General features: G+C 45.4%; 2 protein-coding genes across 3 annotated transcripts in view; one reads left to right on the plus strand and one right to left on the minus strand.

The window, feature by feature from the left end:
* Positions 1–279: 279 nt before the first annotated feature.
* GPSM1 (G protein signaling modulator 1) overlaps positions 280–19,976 on the minus strand; it is a 317,946-nt gene continuing 298,249 nt past the window's right edge. For both annotated transcript variants that reach the window (XM_073541041.1, XM_073541040.1), the window contains exons 13-14: positions 8,793–9,001; positions 280–3,895 (exon numbers count right to left, since the gene is read on the minus strand). In XM_073541041.1, the coding sequence (XP_073397142.1) occupies positions 3,701–3,895; positions 8,793–9,001 (404 nt within the window). In that variant the 3' untranslated portion in view covers positions 280–3,700. The remainder of the gene's footprint in view (positions 3,896–8,792; positions 9,002–19,976) is intronic.
* On the plus strand, positions 4,503–6,341 carry LOC141046575 (ubiquitin carboxyl-terminal hydrolase 37-like). The gene has a single exon (XM_073541043.1). The coding sequence runs from the start codon at positions 4,532–4,534 to the stop codon at positions 6,155–6,157; it is 1,626 nt and encodes a 541-aa protein (XP_073397144.1). The 5' UTR covers positions 4,503–4,531; the 3' UTR covers positions 6,158–6,341.

A 19,976-nucleotide genomic window follows, 5' to 3' on the forward strand; every position in this document is an offset into this window, starting at 1 on the left:
ATTTATAAAAGGGCTGACTGCTTTTCTTACCACAGATAGCATTGTGGGTTATAAATGATGCAGCGATAGAGAATGTAGAACTGGTGGAGAAAGCGGATAAAGGGAAGCCCAGTGTCCGCCCCATGGTACAGCGCCAGCAGTGATCTGTTTTGGTGCCGTCTCATGGTCAGTTGCAGGTATATGAGAACGTGTACAGGACACAATGATGATTGCATGCTCCAAGACCCACTATCACTGCACCACGTAAGCTCTCTGACATGAAGCACACAGTCCACGCCATTAGACCACAAAATATGTTTTATTAATTAAGCATAAAAGAACAAAGTCTTTAGATATTTGGCAGATGTCAGGAAAAAGTCAAGTACCGTAATATTATTTAATTCTTGTTACAAATCAAACTTTGAAAAAAAAACCTCTGCAAATGCACATTGGAAAATAAATAGCTTTATTACATTCAAGTATGTGGCATTTCCGCTGTATTTAGAGTCCAGCGCCTACTTCCAGTTTTGGACTGAGTGCTCGCCTACTGCCCCTCATGTCATTTAGCAGAGGCTACTCTGGTTTATTGCAATCTGTCTCGTGTGTTGCAGTGTTTGGTCTCGTACCATAGACAGAGAAGGGGCTCGTGTGTGGGACGTGGTCACCTTCTGTACTGATTGCCTGGCCCGGTCGATGGTAGCTTACGCTTTACTGTGCTTGTCTTAACATAATCGACTTCAGTGACGTCTCGTGGGCTATAGAGAGATGGTGCTGTGCCTCTCATTCCCACATGGAGAGCTGAGAGACACTGCTGAATGCTGGCTTCCATAATTGCAGAGGTCACCGTTTAATACCTGGGGGTAAATCATGCACACATCCTATTAATTAAAATATGGTGCATGCATGATACCCGCCAGGTGTCCAGTGGTTGCCTCTGCAATGTTCTTGCTCAGCGATCACTATCCCTGTAACCTGCACACATTGAGGCCTATTTAAAGTTTTTAGTTTCAAGGCCTTTTCCTTTTCTCTATTATGGGGATATTAAAGAGCGCCGTTCTCCACTAGGGACGCTCCTCCTCGCTAAGAGCCAATCATTGGGATGGCCAACATCTAATGCTACATGTATAGAAATGTGCTGCCTAATTTGGCCCAAACCTTGGCGTAGCCTGGAATATTCTGCTATATTACTACCAACCAGTAAATGTTATTGTGTTCGACCCAAACATAAGCGCAAATCACAGAGGACGTGGCTCCTTACATATAATGGCTCTGTGCTATAGAATACACCAGGACCTTGGAAATCTATATTCCCAGTCTGGTAGAAGGGACGACCGCTCACAATCACAGGAACCGGAAATATTTTTGCTCAACTCTAAATCCATCTCATGATGTAATAATTGAACGTGATACTTGCATGGTAATGGACTGAATATTATATGTTTATAACCAGAGAATTGTGACCTCATGTCAATATTATTGTGATTAAACTGTAAGGCCGGCGGCCGTCTTTGTAGAACACTACAAAACTCTTTAGTGGACGTTATAGGGGTCTTCTGATATTGGATGGGATCGTCCATAAATGTCTGATAGGCGAGGAGCCCTGTGATAAAGGGTGATGGGCAGATGGCTTCCAGTACCATTCGCAGCGACTGCACAATATACAGTGGCTGTCCCAGGGTTGGGGCACCTGTAATCAGCTGATCCTTACCAGAAGTCAGACTCCCAGCAATACGTTTTTTTTTTTTTTTTTTAAACTGCTTTGTTAGTGAATAGAAACATTCGTGTTTATGCAGGAACCCTGTCCAGGCCCGCTACTTCTCACAGCTGAGGGGTTGCTACAATAGATACTGCTTATCCTCTGCAATCTGAATCCATCCACAGTGGAGATGGAAGCAATTCTGACCCCTTTATTCTGTGTGTGTCCTGTTGTCATCAATTTAGAACACATCCAGTATAAAAGAAAGATCTGTTTACAAGTTGAGCAAAAATGGATGCCTGATTTAGTTTTACTTTTGCATCTGTTTTTCTTCTGTTTCACTGATCACCTCCAGTACCCCAGGCGTACGGATGTGTTAACAGTTGATAACACATGACAATCCGTTTCCCATAGACTGATGTAAAAAAAAAAAAAAACAAATCTGATCCAGTAGTTGATCTTTTTTTTTGGCTGAACAGAAGACAATTCAGGACACTTCTGTTCCTGTTCACATGAATGGATCCTGGACTGGAATATTTTTTTCCATTTTTTGTCATCCCAAAACAAATAGAACTATTGGACATTTCCTAAAATCAGGGATGGGGAGTCTTTTCTTCTGCTCTTTGGATAGTTATACCATCCTTCCGGGGGGGGCAGACAAATTGTGCACTAATTCCACCCACAAAGTACGTCCTGGCACTGGTGTCAGGTTGTAATCTTTCATTGCATTCGCCTCCGCTCTCAGTAGTGAACACTGCATGCTCACAGAGAAGGAAGGAATTAATGGGCTGATGATCACCATACAGCTGCCTGCGGGCGTGAGGTTCCCCACCCCTGCCTTAAATTAAGGATGGCTCTAATAAATAACTAGGATGCTAAAAATCAAGAGTAAAGAAGCATCAAAAATACTTGATATAAATATTCACGATTAATGCTTAATGCCAACCTAGTAAAGTAGATACGGATTAGATATTCGTCCCTTAGTGGGTCAGTGATCATGGCCTCCAACCGTTAAGAGATTGGGGACACAACAGAAGTAAAATGAGTCTGGGCAAAGTATTGGGTCTGCACAGGTCTTCAGCCCCCTGACATAAACTGGAATGTTTCCGTTCACTGTGAGAAAGCAGAGGTTTTGAACATTTTCAGTTGATCAGTTCTGTAATACCCTGTGAATGAAAAGCAGATCTTTTGCTCTAGGGTGCACAAGGCGGCATAGCGCAGACCCCTGATTTCCTAGCGTTGTGAATAGAGGAGACCCTGTGGGACAGACAGATTGCTCCAGTGTGCTGGCAGTTTGTAGCTTGTGATCTCTAGGCCTCATTCACTGAAGGGCAGTAAATCTAGGTCAGCGCCTGCCAGCTGCCTGGGGTATTGTTGCTAGAACGCTCACAGTAGTACCTGCTAACCTGGTCCCTGCCAGGTTCAACCCACACGTTCTAGGTTTTACGCTCTCGTTCCTTACGGGCGTCACGTACAGGTTTTTGTTCTTTAAAATCCATAAATAATATATTACAAAAAAAAAAAATCTGAACTCTACAAAATCTAATTATTGCCATTTAGTGAATAAGGCCCTTGTGAGCTGGTCCGGAGTAACCCTTGCTGTGATTCTTACCCGCGTACAATATACAGTAGTAACACCATCATCTCCCATTAGACTCCTGTCGGGGGTCTTGGCTGCAACACCCCCCATCTGTGACACTTGCACAGAAGTCTGCGTGTGCTGTAAATATCGTCCATCTTAAATCCGCACCTCTGTTACTACTTTTCCTGCTTTTGGCAGATTCTGCCTGGTGCTGCCTACTACAAATAAAAAAGTCCTAGAAAAATGGAAGGTCCTTGTCATTTACTAATTGTCCGAAGACACTCGGATATGTCACATACGGTAACGATGCGCCTCAGCTATGCAAATACACGGGTTTCTAATTCAAAAGTCGTTGTTCTCTGCTTTCAGATACTACGTGGAGTCGCATCCTCAGGGGCTCACCTCCTAAAGGCAGGCTTTTCTATGGGCAGAAGAGCTAATACTTAGCTATTGTTTGGCCTCTGTTGATTACTATGATGTTCACCATCTTCTTGGCTGGACCCGATATCTACTCGCTGTTCATCCATCCTCTTAGCCTGGACTCTCTGGATGAGGCTGAAGAAGTCTTCGTCTGGCATTGTGGGTCCTCTGGGCGTAGGGTCCGGCGGGGCGCATCTTTGGTCGTCTATCCGTGAAGACTACAGAAAAAGGTGAACAACAAAATGTGAACTTAGAAAGAACTTACAATGACAAGGTTCAAGAAAGTGTTCCAAGCCCTTGGGCGCAGCACAGAGATTTCTGAAAATCTCACAATATTATAAGTAAACTGGCTCGGTGGGCAGAAGATACTCTGCTAACACCCTGCTAGATTCTGCTAATACCCTGCTTAGGCTCTTACCAAGTGTCAATATTGTAGTGTAAATCATTAATAAATGTGCTTTCTTGTAAGACTCCACATTTCTAGTCACTTTTAACATTTCACCAAGTCTGCCCCAATGTGTCTAGATGGCGGTAAGAGAAATCTCGGCACAGTATTTGCTAGATCAGTGTCCGGCAAACATCCTCAAACCTACGTGCATCCCCGGTGCCTCTTCTGATTACTTTGCACAGCGTAATGTCATGTTCACGTCGGTGTATGGGGCCTACTAATCAGATGCTGTCGGCAGGTACTGTAAGGTTCGTAGGGCTCGGGTCTGAGATGCTTGACCAGGATCCTGCAAATCTTTTGCTCTACTCTTATCCCTTTTTTTTAAATCTTAGTTGCCAGCATTGACCTTAAAAAATTGAGGACTATCATCATTTTTTTCTGGAGGGGACACCTACATTAATCAGAAATGGCTGCTGCACTGTCTTTGCACGGCTCAATCCGCATACACTGCCTGAATATAGGAACATCAAAATGGAAGGAAGGCAAATGTGAGGTCATCGAAAAGGACAACAAGTTCACCCTTGTCATAAATTTCAATGCCGGTGGGGTGCCATCCAAATTTCAGCTTAATCAAAACCTCAAAAATATTGTCCTGCGGCCAGTGGGGGGAAAACAGTCACGACTTCTGCTTACTATGAAAGATTCCAGTTCTCTCACTATTGACAAGGTCCCAAGCAAAGAGGCCGAGCAGCTGAAGCATCTCTTGGAGTTCATCAACCATGAAAAGCCACAAACTGTGAAACCCACACAAGGGTCTGCAAGCTTTGGGGGCATCCTGGTTAACAGAAGTATTCACAGAGAGAGCATCAGATCACTGACTAACAACAGAAGCCAGACTCCAACCAAGAGAGTGAGCTTTGATGGCAAAGATGAAACTCTAGTAAAAAAGCCGCTCAACAGTAATGGAAGAATCCCAGGAAAAACCTCACCAAAGAGCATAACTCCGAGCCGAAATACGCCCATGACCTCGACTCCACACAGGACAGGCTTAATGGAAACCAGGAAACAAAGCCTTAAATCCACAAGCAACATCACCATTTACTTAGATTCTGAGAGTGAGGACGAGGTCCTGAAGAGAAGCGTCATAAACCAGAGAGCAATAAGCTGTGCAGTTAAAGATCAGTCGTCTGAAGACCCAGACAAGAAATCAAACTTGGAAAATCTGAAGTGTCCGGATCTGTCCGATATAAGCTTTGACGAAATGAATGATGATGAAATGATGGCGGCCGTGCTGGAAATGACCAGAAAGGAGGAATCTCTCCATGTGCACAATGAGCATGAAGAGGAGAAGCTTGCCAGCAGCCCAGATACTGGGTTTGGTGGGGATGATGACATGCACGAAACTGCGGAGACTATAGAGGAAGAGAAATCAAAGGCAGCGAAGGAATCCGGTGCCGGGCAGTATAGTCACCTGACCAAAGACTTTGATGAAAACAAAGAAAATAAGACCCCAAATGGCTCCCAGAACGACACAGATTGGATGCAGTATGAGCTGGAGAGGGAACGTGAGGAGCAGGAGCTGCAGCAAGCTTTGGCTCAGTCGCTCCAAGAACACGAGGCTCGAGAATTATCGGAAGATGACGACCTGAAAAGAGCAACAGAGCTTAGCTTGCAAGAGTTTAACAGCTCATTTTTGGACGGAGCGATGTCTGATGAGGATTCTGGAAATGAAGATATGCTAGACATGGAGTATACAGAGGAGGAAGCCGAGGAGCTGAAGAAGAATGCGGAGAGCGGCGAGCTGCCGCACTCCTATCGCCTGGTCAGTGTCGTCAGCCATATTGGAAGCTCTTCCTCCTCTGGCCACTATATCAGCGATGCGTACGATACCAAGAAGCAATCGTGGTTTACGTATAATGACCTGGCGGTGTCGCGGACACACGAGACCACTGTTCAGAATGAGCGGGATCGTAGCGGTTACATATTTTTCTACATGCACAAAGAGATATTTGATGAAATGATTGAAGAGGAGAAAAAAGCACAAACCACAAGCAATGACCCAAACAGATCGTCATCCAGACCCCAAATGTGACTTTCCACCTCCCTGGTGCCCAGGCTTCCTTAGTCTTGAACTGAACGTGGATACTTTTGCCTTTGTGAGGGGTTTCCTGCAGCCGATTTGTAGTCAGCGCAATAGCAGGTTTTCGTTGCAAGTTCTGTAGGTTGCTGCCATGCAATCCTGGGATCTTGGCACAAACTGAAAACTGCCGACGTCACCGCTTCTAAATTTATTTTTTTTTTTAACATTTGTCGACGGGATGGCAAAGCTTTCGTCACCTTGTCATTTTCTTGCAGCAATAAGCTTTTTCTGTCCGAGTAGGACCTAAAGGCCTGAGTGACACTACATAACTGCAGTTCTTCTTGCTTAATATGAAGGCTACTGGACTTTTTGGACTTGTATTTTTTTTTTCCATTTGCATACTGGTAATTTGGTTAGAAAACCAATGTTGATCATATCCCAATCTAAAGACAGCGTCTGTCTAAATTCCTGATGGCTCTGACCACTATCGATCCTAATAATGGGACTGTCTGAAGCATGTGCAGCTCCTCTCCTTTCATAGTCTATGCTGGAGGAAGCTGAGTATAAGGCTCCATTATTTCCAGCAGTCCCATAGACAACAATGGAGATGACTGAGCATGTGCACCTTCACTCAAAGCCCCCAGTTCCTGGATTGGCTGTGGTTTCCAGCAAGTTAAAGGATGATTTGCAATTATTGGAATACCTTGCTTTAGTTCAAAGGGGCACTATATTGTTTTCTGTTGTTCAGTTACCAGCTATTTCAGGCTGTTTGTAACGAAACAAATTGCTAGAAATCTCAAAATCTCTCCATCACCATAAATGCAGCATATCTGCATCCAGATTTGTCGCTCCTCTTTATAAGCTACATTACATTTTTTGGGTTTGGTGGCCCTTTATGGCTGCATTTTTTTTTTTTGGGGGGGGCGACTTTATAGGGGAGCTCTAGCCTTTGCTAATACTTTGTACAGGGGCATCGCTTATTTCCCTGATCCTGCAGGATCATAGCAATACGATGGTGCGGTAAAACACAGAAGGACATGCACGCTGTCCCGGGAAGGTGTACGTGGCACGGATGCCGGGCACTGACGACAATCAGCCGCGGAGGTGACAATACTTTTTAACAGTTTCTATGTAAGCATATCTGGTCCATGACTACTTCTTTTTATATACGTGGGCATTTATTCTGGGGTTTTTTTTGTTTGTTTGGTTTTTTTTTGGAGCTTGGATCCATTTTTCTCATTTTTGAAGGTTTATTTCTCGATTTTCGTTTACCATCAGGACTGAAAACACTTTACTTGTTGTCCCGGCCTGGGCGGTTTGCAGCCGGTAATTTGGGCCCTCATGTTGCCATTTTCGCCTTCCAAAATGCAGTTTTGTGTAAAATTTTTTGTACCATCGTATCCAATTATCTCCCGCATTCCTGATATGTCAGGTAAAGTGTATTTTGATTTTGTTGTATATATTCTATGGTATTTAAGTATTTTAGGCTTTTGTTTTTATGTTTAGTCTTTGTTCTGTATGAAAAAAGACATAAAGAAGTTCAATAAGTAAAAAAAAAAAAAAATTGGGGACTATCTTGGCAAATTCAGGACCATTGCCAACTACACATCAGGTATTTTACTGGGTTCTTGTGGTGGGTGATGCAAGAGCTCCATGCGTCTCCACAATCTCCTGTATGCATTTTATAGAGTTATTCCAGAATTAGAAAAAAAAAAAAAAAAACTTGGACATAATATATACTCTTCCATTCTAGCATCTCCGGCTATAACAGTAGTCACCTCTAATAGAGTGCAATAATGAAAACCTGCGTGTGCTCTGGATCCAACACTTACTGGAAAATGATCCTTCCTGGGCAGTAATGTGAGGATTTCACAGAAATCCTCACAATGCAGGAACCCGATCATTAGATGGCAAAGGAAAATCTGTGCGAAGAGTACGACTTATACCAAACAAGTGTGGACACTAGAGGGCGCTGTCCAATAGGAATCTATGTCATATGCCCTATAGGAGAAAAGTATCGGACACACGTCTTAATTATTGAGTTCAAATTTTCACTCAGGGGGATAACACTATGGGATTGTTATCAGAGGTCGGCCTCGGCCCCTTAGTCCCAGTGAAGGGAAATCTTAACTCTTCTGCACAAGACATTGTGGACAATTGTAGCCTTCAGCTTTGTGGGAACAGTTTGGGGAAGATCCTTTTCTGTTCCCCATGACTGTGACCAGTGCACAAGGACCATACAGACATGAAGGTGAGTTTGGTGGAAGAAACATGAGCGGCCGCACAGAGCCTGGATCTCAGCCCCATCCAAGAGCAAAGTTTTTAACCCCGGCCTCCCCCCAACATCAGGGTCTGACCCCACAAATGCTTTTTTGGATGAAAGGAGCAAAAATGCCCACAGACTCCTCCAAAATCTTGTAGAACTCCTTCCCAGAAGAGCAGGAGCCGTTATACCTGCATATTATGTCTTTGGATGTAGGAGGGGAGCTGAGAACGTTTCTGAAGAGTAATGTGGAGGGCACATACTTCTCTACATATAGTGTGTGTTCGTTGGCTGCTGACTTTCATATTGACAGGTTAAAGTGTCCTCTCAGACCTTAATACCACAGTAAACCTCCCAGTACCAAGTTGTTTTGCAGACACCCACCTGGCATTTCATCAGCATGTTAAAGAACTCGTCCCCGGGCTCGTGTTGGTCTCCTTCTACTCTCAGATGTCCCATGTTGTTGTGCGTTAATCGTAGCCCGGGCAGATTGCCCACACTCGCCCGCTGGTCGTCCAGACGTCTGCTCTGTGAGCTGGCTATCAGGTCAAAAAATTCTTCTGTCTGAGGTGAGGCCATTAATGACGATGCAGCTGGAAAGGTAAAGGAATAAGGGGTTAACGATGCTGCAGTTTCCTGTACTATGGAGGGGATCAGTATTTATCTGCGAGGCAGTCTCGTCATCTCTTCACCACAGAAGTGTTGGGAGAATGTGGCGTCACGTTTGTAAAAGTCATTTAGATGGGCAGAAAATTGGGAAATGAGAGTTTGTAGTAATGCTTGTTCCCTAGTATTGGACCGTGTAAACAGGCCGGCAACAAACAAACGTAAAAATCTTCGCTCTCGGCAGCACAGTGACCTGTGTAAACAGGAGATGTGCTGCCGATAACATTATATACTATGCGTGCAGAATGATCGAACTACGCACTTGGGAGTGCGGCTGATCGCCTATTTAGTGGCTGTGCTAGCCCGCCATTATCACCCTCTGCCGGTGTCGGTACAGGCCGTACAATGCTTCGTTGTTGCATGCTCTCGCAATCCCCTGGTGCGGCTTCTTCTATATCCTCTCATTAGTTTTGTGAGTGATGTAAACTGCTCCTGTCCCACATAATGACGCCCCACGGCTGAGCGATCGTGTGAAGGGCATAATTGGAGCGGCCCTCCTCCCGGCTGTATATGGCGATGTGTGACACATAACACCAATGATTACTACTCAGTACGCTGCTCTCTAATGGCGGTATTGCCGGGCAGTGACCGGTACTAACACGTTCAGATGCCGTCACTGCAGTATAATCACACATTACAGCACAACCTCTAATAATCCGCTACTGAGGTGACAACATGAAACCTTACATTATAGGAAGGTGGATAATGATGGGAATAGCACAATGGTGCCTATAATTTATCCTGTAGGTGGCGCTATAACTTCCCCATGGTGGAGCTCAGATCTCCATATGTGCTTCTTCTCTTTGCTACACGGCCATAGAGGGGCAGAGAAGAAGAGTCTGCTTCTACCATCCAGACTAATGTGTCCCATCTGCCAGGATACTGGCTGCGACAGGGACGTTCAAATCTACAGATTTTGCTGCTAACCTGCTGCTAAATGTGCACGAGGATTTGCTGCTATCGATCGTGATGACAGGATATCATGGTGACCCCCCAAAAAAGTTATGGCTCTTGAAAAGCATGGAGATTCTAACGAAAAGTGGGGTTATTACTTCTGGTGCCTTATATGACAGGGTCTTTGTACCCCCACAGGCAGCAAGGCTCCGGTGTGTAACAGCTACTTTTCCACCTCCTCTGGTGTCACACTTCACTGTAACCAGGGGAAGAGTCTTGAGGAGATCATTTGCATATTCCCAGTGCTTTCTGGGATAAGTGAAGAGTCTCCGCGAGCTCAACGATCACTGGGTTTTGGCCGTTGCAGCTGAAAAGAGGAAATCGGAAAAACTTTGGCTCATCTTTCATCGTTTTTAAGAAATCTCAAGATGGAAGAGGCCAGGAGCCATTTGGTGAGCTGCATTTCTTGCTACATGTTCACAGATTTACCAGTGGAAAAGCCAAACTTCACATGCCACAAATGCAAGCTTGTGTCCCTGTTGGAGGAAAAGTTGCAAAATCTCGAAGAGAGGTTAGCTACATTGAAGATCATTAAGGAAGGTGAAGAGTTCTTGGACAGAGCAGAATTATCTCTTCATGTTACAGAAAGAGAAGAAATTCGAAGTGCACCTGAAGAAACAGAGGAATGGAGACATGTGACCCAGAGAAGCAGGAGGATCAGGAGGCAGTCAGCACCCATACTGCTCAGAAACCAGTACCAGGCTCTCACGCAGGAAAACGATGAAGAAATACATCATGATAAGACTTTGCCAACAAACAGCAACCTTGTACGCCCTCAGAGTCCTCCTGGATGGAGAAAGAAAAATGTTGTGAAGAAGAAACGGAGAGTGGTGGTCATGGGGGATTCCCTGCTGAGAGGAACAGAGGCCGCTATCTGCAGACCGGATATAACTACAAGAGAAATGTGCTGTCTTCCAGGTGCAAAAATTAAAGATGTGTCTGACAGGATATCAGGACTCTTCAGACCTACAGATGACTACCCATTCCTGCTACTACATGTGGGGACAAATGACACCGCAAGAAACGACCTGGAAATCATCTGCAGAGACTTTGAAGACTTAGGCAAGAAAGTGAAAGAACTGGGAGCGCAGGTGGTCTTCTCTTCCATCCTCCCAGTGGATGGCCATGGAACAAGGAGGTGGAATAAGATTCTGCAGGTGAACAACTGGCTACGTCGATGGTGCCGTCAGCAACGATTTGGATTTCTGGATCACGGAGTGAACTACTTATACGATGGACTACTTGCTAGAGATGGGGTGCACCTTACGAAGACTGGAAAGCATGTATTTGGAAGTCGCCTTGCTACACTTGTAAGGAGAGCTTTAAACTAGAACAACATGGGAAGGGAAGCAAAAGACCAGAAAAAGCCATACACCTGACAAATGCTATTGAGAACTCTGCTATTAGAAGTGGAAAGGAAGAACAAAGACGAAAGAATCTAATTAATAAAAATATTGGAGAAAGAGAAACCAATCACAAACTAAAATGTTTCTATACTAATGCACAAAGCATGGGCAACAAACAAGGAGAATTGGAACTACTAACACAGGAAAAGAAATATGATGTAATTGGAATCACTGAAACTTGGTGGGACAATACACATGATTGGAATACAAGACTAGAAGGATACAACTTATTTGCAAGAAACAGACTTGATAAACGAGGAGGGGGTGTCGCATTGTATGTTCGAAACGTGTATATCTGCACAGAGATTGAAGCTTCAGAGACTGGGAGTTCTGTGGAAACTGTTTGGGTAAGAATACAAGGACAGAACAATGGAAAGGACACCATTGTAGGCATTTACTACAGGCCGCCTGTGCAAGCCGAAGATATAGATGAACTCTTTATGCATCAGATGGCCAAGTTCTCCAAAAAATATGACATAGTTGTCATGGGAGATTTCAACTATCCAGACATTTGTTGGGAATCTCTCTCAGGCAAAACTAACAGGTCAAGGAAATTCTTATCCTCTCTTGCTGACAACTTTATCTTCCAAAAGGTAAGGGAGAAAACAAGGGGAACTGCTACCTTGGATCTAATCCTTATAAACAGGGAGGAAATGGTTGAGGTGGTAAAAGTGGCTGGGACCCTAGGAGGTAGCGACCATGCTATTTTAGAATTTTGGATAACTAGAGGTGGAAGACCTGTGAAGACTCAGACGTCAAGGTTAGATTTCAGAAAGGCAGATTTTAAGGGATTCAGAAAGAGAATTGGAGGGATCCAATGGCTGGATATCCTTAAAGACAAAAATGTCCAGGAAGGATGGGAAATCTTGAAAAATGAAATTCTCAAAGCACAGTTGTTAACAATTCCGAAAAGAGGGAAGAATAGGAAGCATTTAAGGAAACCAGGATGGATGAACACAGAACTTAAGCACATGCTAAAAAGGAAGAAAAAAATGTTTATAAAATGGAAAGAGGGAGGCATATCTAAAGAAGAATATAATGCTGTCTGCAGAACCTGCAGGGCACAAATCAGATTAGCTAAAGCTGAAAATGAACTGAGGCTTGCAAGAGATGTCAAAAGCAATAATAAAGGATTTTGGGGATATGTCAAAAGTAAAAGAAAAGTCAAAGATGCTATAGGATTTTTACAGGATGAAAATGATGAAATGGTAAGACAGGATGTTGAGAAGGCTGAACTTTTAAATTCCTATTTTGCATCTGTTTTCTCTCAGAAAGGAAATGCAACATCAACTGTTATTCACTGTCCTATTAAGGGAATAGAAGAATCCAGGATATCTATAAACAGAAAGATAGTGAGGAAACACTTAGCTAACCTAAATGAATTCAAGTCTCCAGGTCCAGATGAATTACACCCCAGAGTACTGAAGGAGATAGCAGAAGAAATTTTTGAACCCCTCTCCATAATCTTTGAAAATTCTTGGAGAACAGGAGAAGTGCCAGAAGACTGGAGAAGAGCAAATGTTGTTCCTATCTTCAAAAAGGGGAAGAAGGTGGACCCAGGCAACTATAGGCCGGTGAGTCTGACTTCTATACCAGGAAAGATCTTTGAACAAATTATTAAACAACATGTATGTCAATACCTGGATAAGAATGAAGTGATTAAACAGAGTCAGCATGGGTTTCTAACTAATAAGTCATGTCAGACTAACTTAATTTCCTTCTATGACGGTATCACTGATTGGGTGGATCAAGGAAATGCTGTAGATATAGTATATCTTGACTTCAGCAAAGCATTTGACAAAGTCTCTCATACAATCCTTATTGAAAAAATGACTAAGTATGGAATGGACAAGGCAACTGTTAGGTGGATTCATAACTGGCTTAGTGATCGGACCCAAAGAGTGGTCGTAAATGGCTGCACATCCAGTTGGAAGAATGTCTCAAGTGGGGTACCACAGGGCTCTGTCCTGGGCCCTGTATTGTTCAACATCTTTATCAACGATTTAGATGAAGGAATTGAGGGTAAACTGATTAAATTTGCTGATGACACAAAGCTAGGAGGGATAGCTAATACTAGAGAAGAGAGAGAGAGGATTCAAAAAGATTTAAATAAACTGGAGAAGTGGGCAGCAACTAACAGAATGGTTTTTAACAGGGAGAAATGCAAAGTACTACATCTGGGCAATAAAAATGAAAAAAGCATATATAGAATGGGAGGAATAGGGCTAAGTGACAGCACATGTGAAAAAGACTTGGGTATACTAATAGATCACAGACTGAATATGAGTCAACAGTGTGATGCAGCAGCAAAAAAGGCAAATGCAATTCTAGGATGTATTAACAGAAGCATACAGTCTAGATCACGTGAAGTCATTATTTCCCTCTACTCCTCTTTGGTCAGACCTCATCTGGAATATTGTGTCCAGTTTTGGGCACCACATTTTAAAAAAGACATCAACAAACTGGAGCAAGTTCAGAAAAGAGCGACCAGAATGGTGACCGGTCTGCAAACCCTGTCTTATGAGGAAAGGTTGCAGGATTTGGGAATGTTTAGTTTGCAAAAGAGAAGACTGAGAGGAGACTTAATAGCTGTCTACAAATATCTAAAGGGCTGTCACATTGTAGAAGGATCAACTTTATTCTCATTTGCACAAGGAAAGACTAGAAGCAATGGGATGAAACTGAATGGGAAGAGACACAGATTAGATATTAGAAAAAACTTTTTGACAGTTAGAGTGATCAATGAGTGGAACAGGCTGCCACGAGAAGTGGTGAGTTCTCCTTCAATGGAAGTCTTCAAACAGAGGCTGGACAGACATCTGACTGGGATGATTTAGCGAATCCTGCTTTGAGCAGGGGGTTGGACCAGATGGCCCAGGAGGTCCCTTCCAACTCTACGATTCTATGATTCTATGATTCTATGATAACCCCTTCTTGGTGTCCACCTCTCCCTTGTTTCAGTAGTTAAGGGGTTAAGCTAACCAAATGGTATAATTGTGGGAGAATGGGGGCAAACGTGACAATAGCCAGAGCAGCCATTACAATTGCCCTTTACAGTGATACAAAACCATTGCTGGGCTGGGGAATGTAATATATTGTCCCACTTTTGTCTAAAGATGAAAGAACCAGTCCCCAACATTGGGATTCATTGAGTGAATTGGATTGTCACTGGCGGCTGAAGGGATAATAGTGCACTACTACTTTCTATTAACTTTTCCAAACATTTTATTAGGATATTATAATAATAACATAGCAGACTCATTGCCTGCATAATGTGGGAGAGGTGTGTTGGGGGGGGAAGGGAAGGGATGGAGGAAAGAGGGATACTACTTTCTATTAACAACATTTTATTTGGTAAATAGTAAAATTAATACTCATTGTAAAAGTCACAAAACAGAGATAGACGGTGCAAAAAATAGCTACCAGCGATAGGTCACTCAGAACAAGACTTTGGGAAAAGAGTGCAATAGTTAGGTGCACTAGATATACATCCTCATTTCATATGCAGTTACAATGACATCATATCTATTATCTTGAGTAGCTGTGCACTACTCAAAAATAAAGATGATTAAAATTATTGCCAAGTTTGTGAATATCTGTCTTGGTTGGTTGCCAGACAAAGGGCTAAATGAGAATAGGCTGCCACAAAGAAAAATTTTTTTTAATAGTCTCTATTTATTGTCCAAAATGCACAAGAACATAAACGGAATATAAGGCTTAAAAATGGATGTCAAATATATGCAGACCCTAAAGTGCAAAGTGCAGAGTGTATGCAAATATATGTCTCTTACAGGGGTAATTATATCTCCATATGAGAAATTAATACAAAGACTATATATATATTGTGGTGTAGTTACCACTATGTCAGCTAGGGGGCGCTGTGTGGGTGTCCCAGGAAGGGTGTACAGGCACATTCAGTGTGGTAACAGGAGCAGGGTCCTAAATGACCATTATGGGTCTCAAGGTGGGTGGCCTTGGGATGCAGGCTCCAGGGTGTATTGATCAGCAGAGGTACTGCTGATCTTTGTGTTACACTGTGTCAGGAAAGCCTGTGTGTGTCTATACAACCTTTAGTGATGTCATAGCCATGTGATCACCTGTGGGTGTGGTTACAGGGCTATGTAATTGAGGTGTTTGGCACATGTGAGAGAGTGTGAGAGTGAGTCTGTCTGAGTGTGGACAGACTTCCATGTGTCCAGGTGGGACACTACAGAGAGTGTATATGGGGAGGACTACAGCTCCCAGCATGTGCTGAGACTCTCAGTCCGAGTCTGAAGCCACGGACGTTTATGTTCTTTTGTGCCTAAGCTAGAGGCTATTTTGGTGATACGCTGATTTATGGTTTATGGAGCAAATAAACCTCATGAACTTTGGGAAGAACCTGCCTCATAATTGTCTCCCGCTGCACCTGAGCGAGTCACATCCCTACAATTGGTGACAGACTGCGGGCAGCGACTCCCAGAAGCACGTGTGGCAGCGCTGGCGGTTCTGAGCCAGGAGAGCAGACTGTCTGACAACCATGAGTAATACTGACCGAGGTCAGAGAAAGTGACTGTATTAATATTTGTGGGATACCTCTGAGGAGAAGAGGCGTCCAGGAACCTGTGTGGCCGACACAGGTAACAGACAGGAGTCTGTGTTGCACTGACCAGGGTCAGTGAGAGACTGTGTTCCTGGATTGGTTCAGTGAGCAAGGTCCTGGAGGGTCAGTGTTGGGAGGTTCTGGGAGAGGAATCGGATCCCTGGAACACGTGATATGACCTTGGACCTGGTGAGGCGTGTGTTGGGCAGTCTCAGGCGGAGACGGATGTCCTGAAGAGCACCCGCTGAGCCCCTGGACCTGGTGAGGCCAGTGTGTTGGGAGACCCTGGGAGGAGGGCTGCTCCCTGAATAGCACCCGGTGCGCCCTGTGTGGTGGACGGTCTCAGGCGGAGACGGTACGTCCTGAGTGGCACACGAACAGGACACGTGAGAGACTGTGCATGTGTTTTTTTTTTCCTTTTCCTCGTTTTCTCTGCAAAAACCTGAAAGTGCTTGCTGTGGCTCAGTGGGGTCATGAAGGTCTCGCAGCACAGGGACCTGGTGTTTTTCCTGGGAGCATTGGTAGCAGACGCTGTCTGTCTACACCATCCTGCTGCAGCTTTAATGCATGTGACTAAGCGGATACAGTAGTTGTGGCTTTACACAACTATTAAGGGTGAGTACCCTGTATTATTGCTTCATAACCCATTATACCTGCACTGGTAAGGCCCTATGGACGCACTTTTGTGGTTTTTATCTTTGAGGGTGACAAGCGGTTTCCGGTAACCCGGCGGGGTTAAGAAGGGGACAAGCGGCTTCTGGTGGATCGGTGGGTCCACGAAGACTGCGCAGCAGGAGCTGCAGTGACACCAGCCGCTGTGCGTGTGTGAACAGCAGCCGGAGGTGCCGGTGATCAGTGACAGCAGGAGCTGTGGTGGTGCCAACAAAGACTTGTGTGGTATCGTTAAAAGACAAACTGTACTGTGTGAACTGTGGCATAAGAAGTTCTGCAGAACGGACATGGGGAAATCCCAAAAGGGGGCGGTGACCCAAAAGGGAGTGGTAACCAAAAAAGGGGTGGAGTCCCAAAAGGGGGCGGTGACACAAAGTGGAGTGGTAACCCAAAAAGGGGTGGAGTCACAAAAGGGGGCGGTGACCCAAATTGGAGTGGTAACCCAAAAAGGGGTGGGGTCCCAAAAGGGGGCGGTGACCCAAATTGGAGTGGCAACCCAAAGTGGGGTGGTGGTCCAGAAAGTGGCCAAGTGTGAAGAAGTGACAGCACTGGGTGACTCAGTAGGTATGTCTGGAGTACCGCAGTGTATGTGCAGGTCTTTTTCAGAATGTGGAATATTCTTTCCGGGTAGTAATGATGGGCCACAGATGTGTACAGTGATGCTGCACCGGGAAGGAGCCTTTGGTGGGCTGGAATCAGAGAGTCAGGTGACTCTGACAGGAACTCCTCTCGTTTTCTCTCTGACCGAGAAAAACATCAGGGTTCGCTGTAAACATGGGGTCACGGTGAACTACGCAGTAGACAGAGTAGTGTTTGAGGGGACCAAAGGTGGTGAGTGCCAAGGTAGAGGGATACCACGGGACTTAATCTATGCCTGGGAGAGGGGCCGGGACTTTCTTTTGTTTGATGACATTTGGTCGGATGATGGAGATGCTTCGACTGTGGGGCCAGCGGACACTGAGACAGTGACGGCTCCTGACATGGACAGGTCAGAGGTAGAACTGACCAGAGGAAGAAGTACATCTGCCCAACTGACGGACCTGACGTCTCGTGATAAGACAGATGGTGGGCTGGGAGATAAGACGACTGGACTAGACACATTGGTGCTGGACGGTAACTGGAGGGTTCACTCGACTGGGGTGACTGACCCAGTGGTACCCTTTAACGATATAATTAAAGAGGTAGTAGTGAGACACGTGATGGACAAAAGAGAGCAGGATCGTGAGATACAGCTGATAAAGGAGACTGTAACAGAACATGTCGAACGGGAAAGAGTCCTAAGCAGGCCCGGATTGGTAATATACCGAACCGGGCAGATTCCCGGTGGGCCGGTGGCTCTGAACTAGGAAATGGGCCGCTGGCCCTTTAAAACCTTTGACTAGGCTCTGTGTGCGCGCTCCCTCTCATCGCATGCGCTGACAAGGGCCGCATCTGCCGGCGTCAGTGCGTGAGCGTGCCCCACGTCCGTGACTGTGCGCCGCTGCTGCCCTCCTCAGTGCAGGCAAGCGGGAGAGCTCGCTCCGCACACTGGACATTGTCAGAAGTTTGAAAAGGCCGCCGCAGCAGCAGCACGCACAGGACTCCTGCCTCTCTGTCTGATGCTGGAAAGTACCAGCATCAGAGAACAGTGGAGAGAGCCAGCAGCACGCAGGATTAAAGGTAGTACCTGCCTGTGAGTGCTGTGCTTCCAGGGAGAGCTAGGGAAGCAGCTCAAGCCAGCACGGTGACATCGTCTTCTGCTCTGATCTGCATCGGGGGAGGTGAGGGGACAGAGCTGCTGTGAGCACTAGAACCTGAGGAGCTGCATATGGACATCAGCCTCCTCTGCACCACAGAAGAGAGAGTGTGTGTAAGTAATACTTGTGTGTGGTATCTGTAGTATGTAAGTGTGTAATGCTTGTCTGTGCGGTATCTGTAGTGTGTGTGTGTGTGCTGTAGCTGTAGTGTGTGTGTGCGGTATCTGTAGTGTGTGTGTGTGTGTGTGCGGTATCTGTAGTGTGTGTGTGTGTGTGTGCGGTATCTGTAGTGTGTGTGTGTGTGTGTGTGTGCGGTATCTGTAGTGTGTGTGTGTGCGGTATCTGTAGTGTGTGTGTGTGCGGTATCTGTAGTGTGTGTGTGTGTGCGGTATCTGTAGTGTGTGTGTGTGCGGTATCTGTAGTGTGTGTGTGTGTGCGGTATCTGTAGTGTGTGTGTGTGTGTGTGTGTGTGTGTGTGTGTGTGTGTGTGTGTGTGCGGTATCTGTAGTGTGTGTGTGTGTGTGTGTGTGTGCGGTATCTGTAGTGTGTGTGTGTGTGTGCGGTATCTGTAGTGTGTGTGTGTGTGTGCGGTATCTGTAGTGTGTGTGTGTGTGTGCGGTATCTGTAGTGTGTGTGTGTGTGTGCGGTATCTGTAGTGTGTGTGTGTGTGTGTGTGCGGTATCTGTAGTGTGTGTGTGTGTGTGTGTGCGGTATCTGTAGTGTGTGCGGTATCTGTAGTGTGTGCGGTATCTGTAGTGTGTGTGTGTGTGCGGTATCTGTAGTGTGTGTGTGTGTGTGTGTGCGGTATCTGTAGTGTGTGTGTGTGTGTGCGGTATCTGTAGTGTGTGTGTGTGTGTGTGTGTGTGGTATCTGTAGTGTGTGTGTGTGTGCGGTATCTGTAGTGTGTGTGTGTGTGTGTGTGTGCGGTATCTGTAGTGTGTGTGTGTGTGTGTGTGGTATCTGTAGTGTGTGTGTGTGCGGTATCTCGTGTGTGCGCAGTAGCTGTAGTGTGTGTGTGTGTGCGGTATCTGTAGTGTGTGTGCGCGGTAGCTGTAGTGTGTGTGTGTGTGTGTGCTGTAACTGTAGTGTGTGTGTGTGTGTGCGCGGTAGCTGTAGTGTGTGTGTGCTGTAACTGTAGTGTGTGTGTGTGTGTGTGCTGTAACTGTAGTGTGTGTGTGTGTGTGTGTGTGCTGTAACTGTAGTGTGTGTGTGTGTGTGCTGTAACTGTAGTGTGTGTGTGTGTGTGTGCGGTAGCTGTAGTGTGTGTGTGTGTGTGCGGTAGCTGTAGTGTGTGTGTGTGTGCGGTAGCTGTAGTGTGTGTGTGTGTGCGGTAGCTGTAGTGTGTGTGTGTGTGCGGTAGCTGTAGTGTGTGTGTGTGTGTGTGCGGTAGCTGTAGTGTGTGTGTGTGTGTGTGCGGTAGCTGTAGTGTGTGTGTGTGTGTGTGTGCGGTAGCTGTAGTGTGTGTGTGTGTGTGTGCGGTAGCTGTAGTGTGTGTGTGTGTGCGGTAGCTGTAGTGTGTGTGTGTGTGTGCGGTAGCTGTAGTGTGTGTGTG

The sequence above is a fragment of the Dendrobates tinctorius genome, unplaced genomic scaffold (assembly GCF_039654945.1).
Source record: "Dendrobates tinctorius isolate UK_male_01 unplaced genomic scaffold, ASM3965494v1 ptg000120l, whole genome shotgun sequence".
In the NCBI taxonomy this organism is placed as follows: domain Eukaryota; kingdom Metazoa; phylum Chordata; class Amphibia; order Anura; family Dendrobatidae; genus Dendrobates; species Dendrobates tinctorius.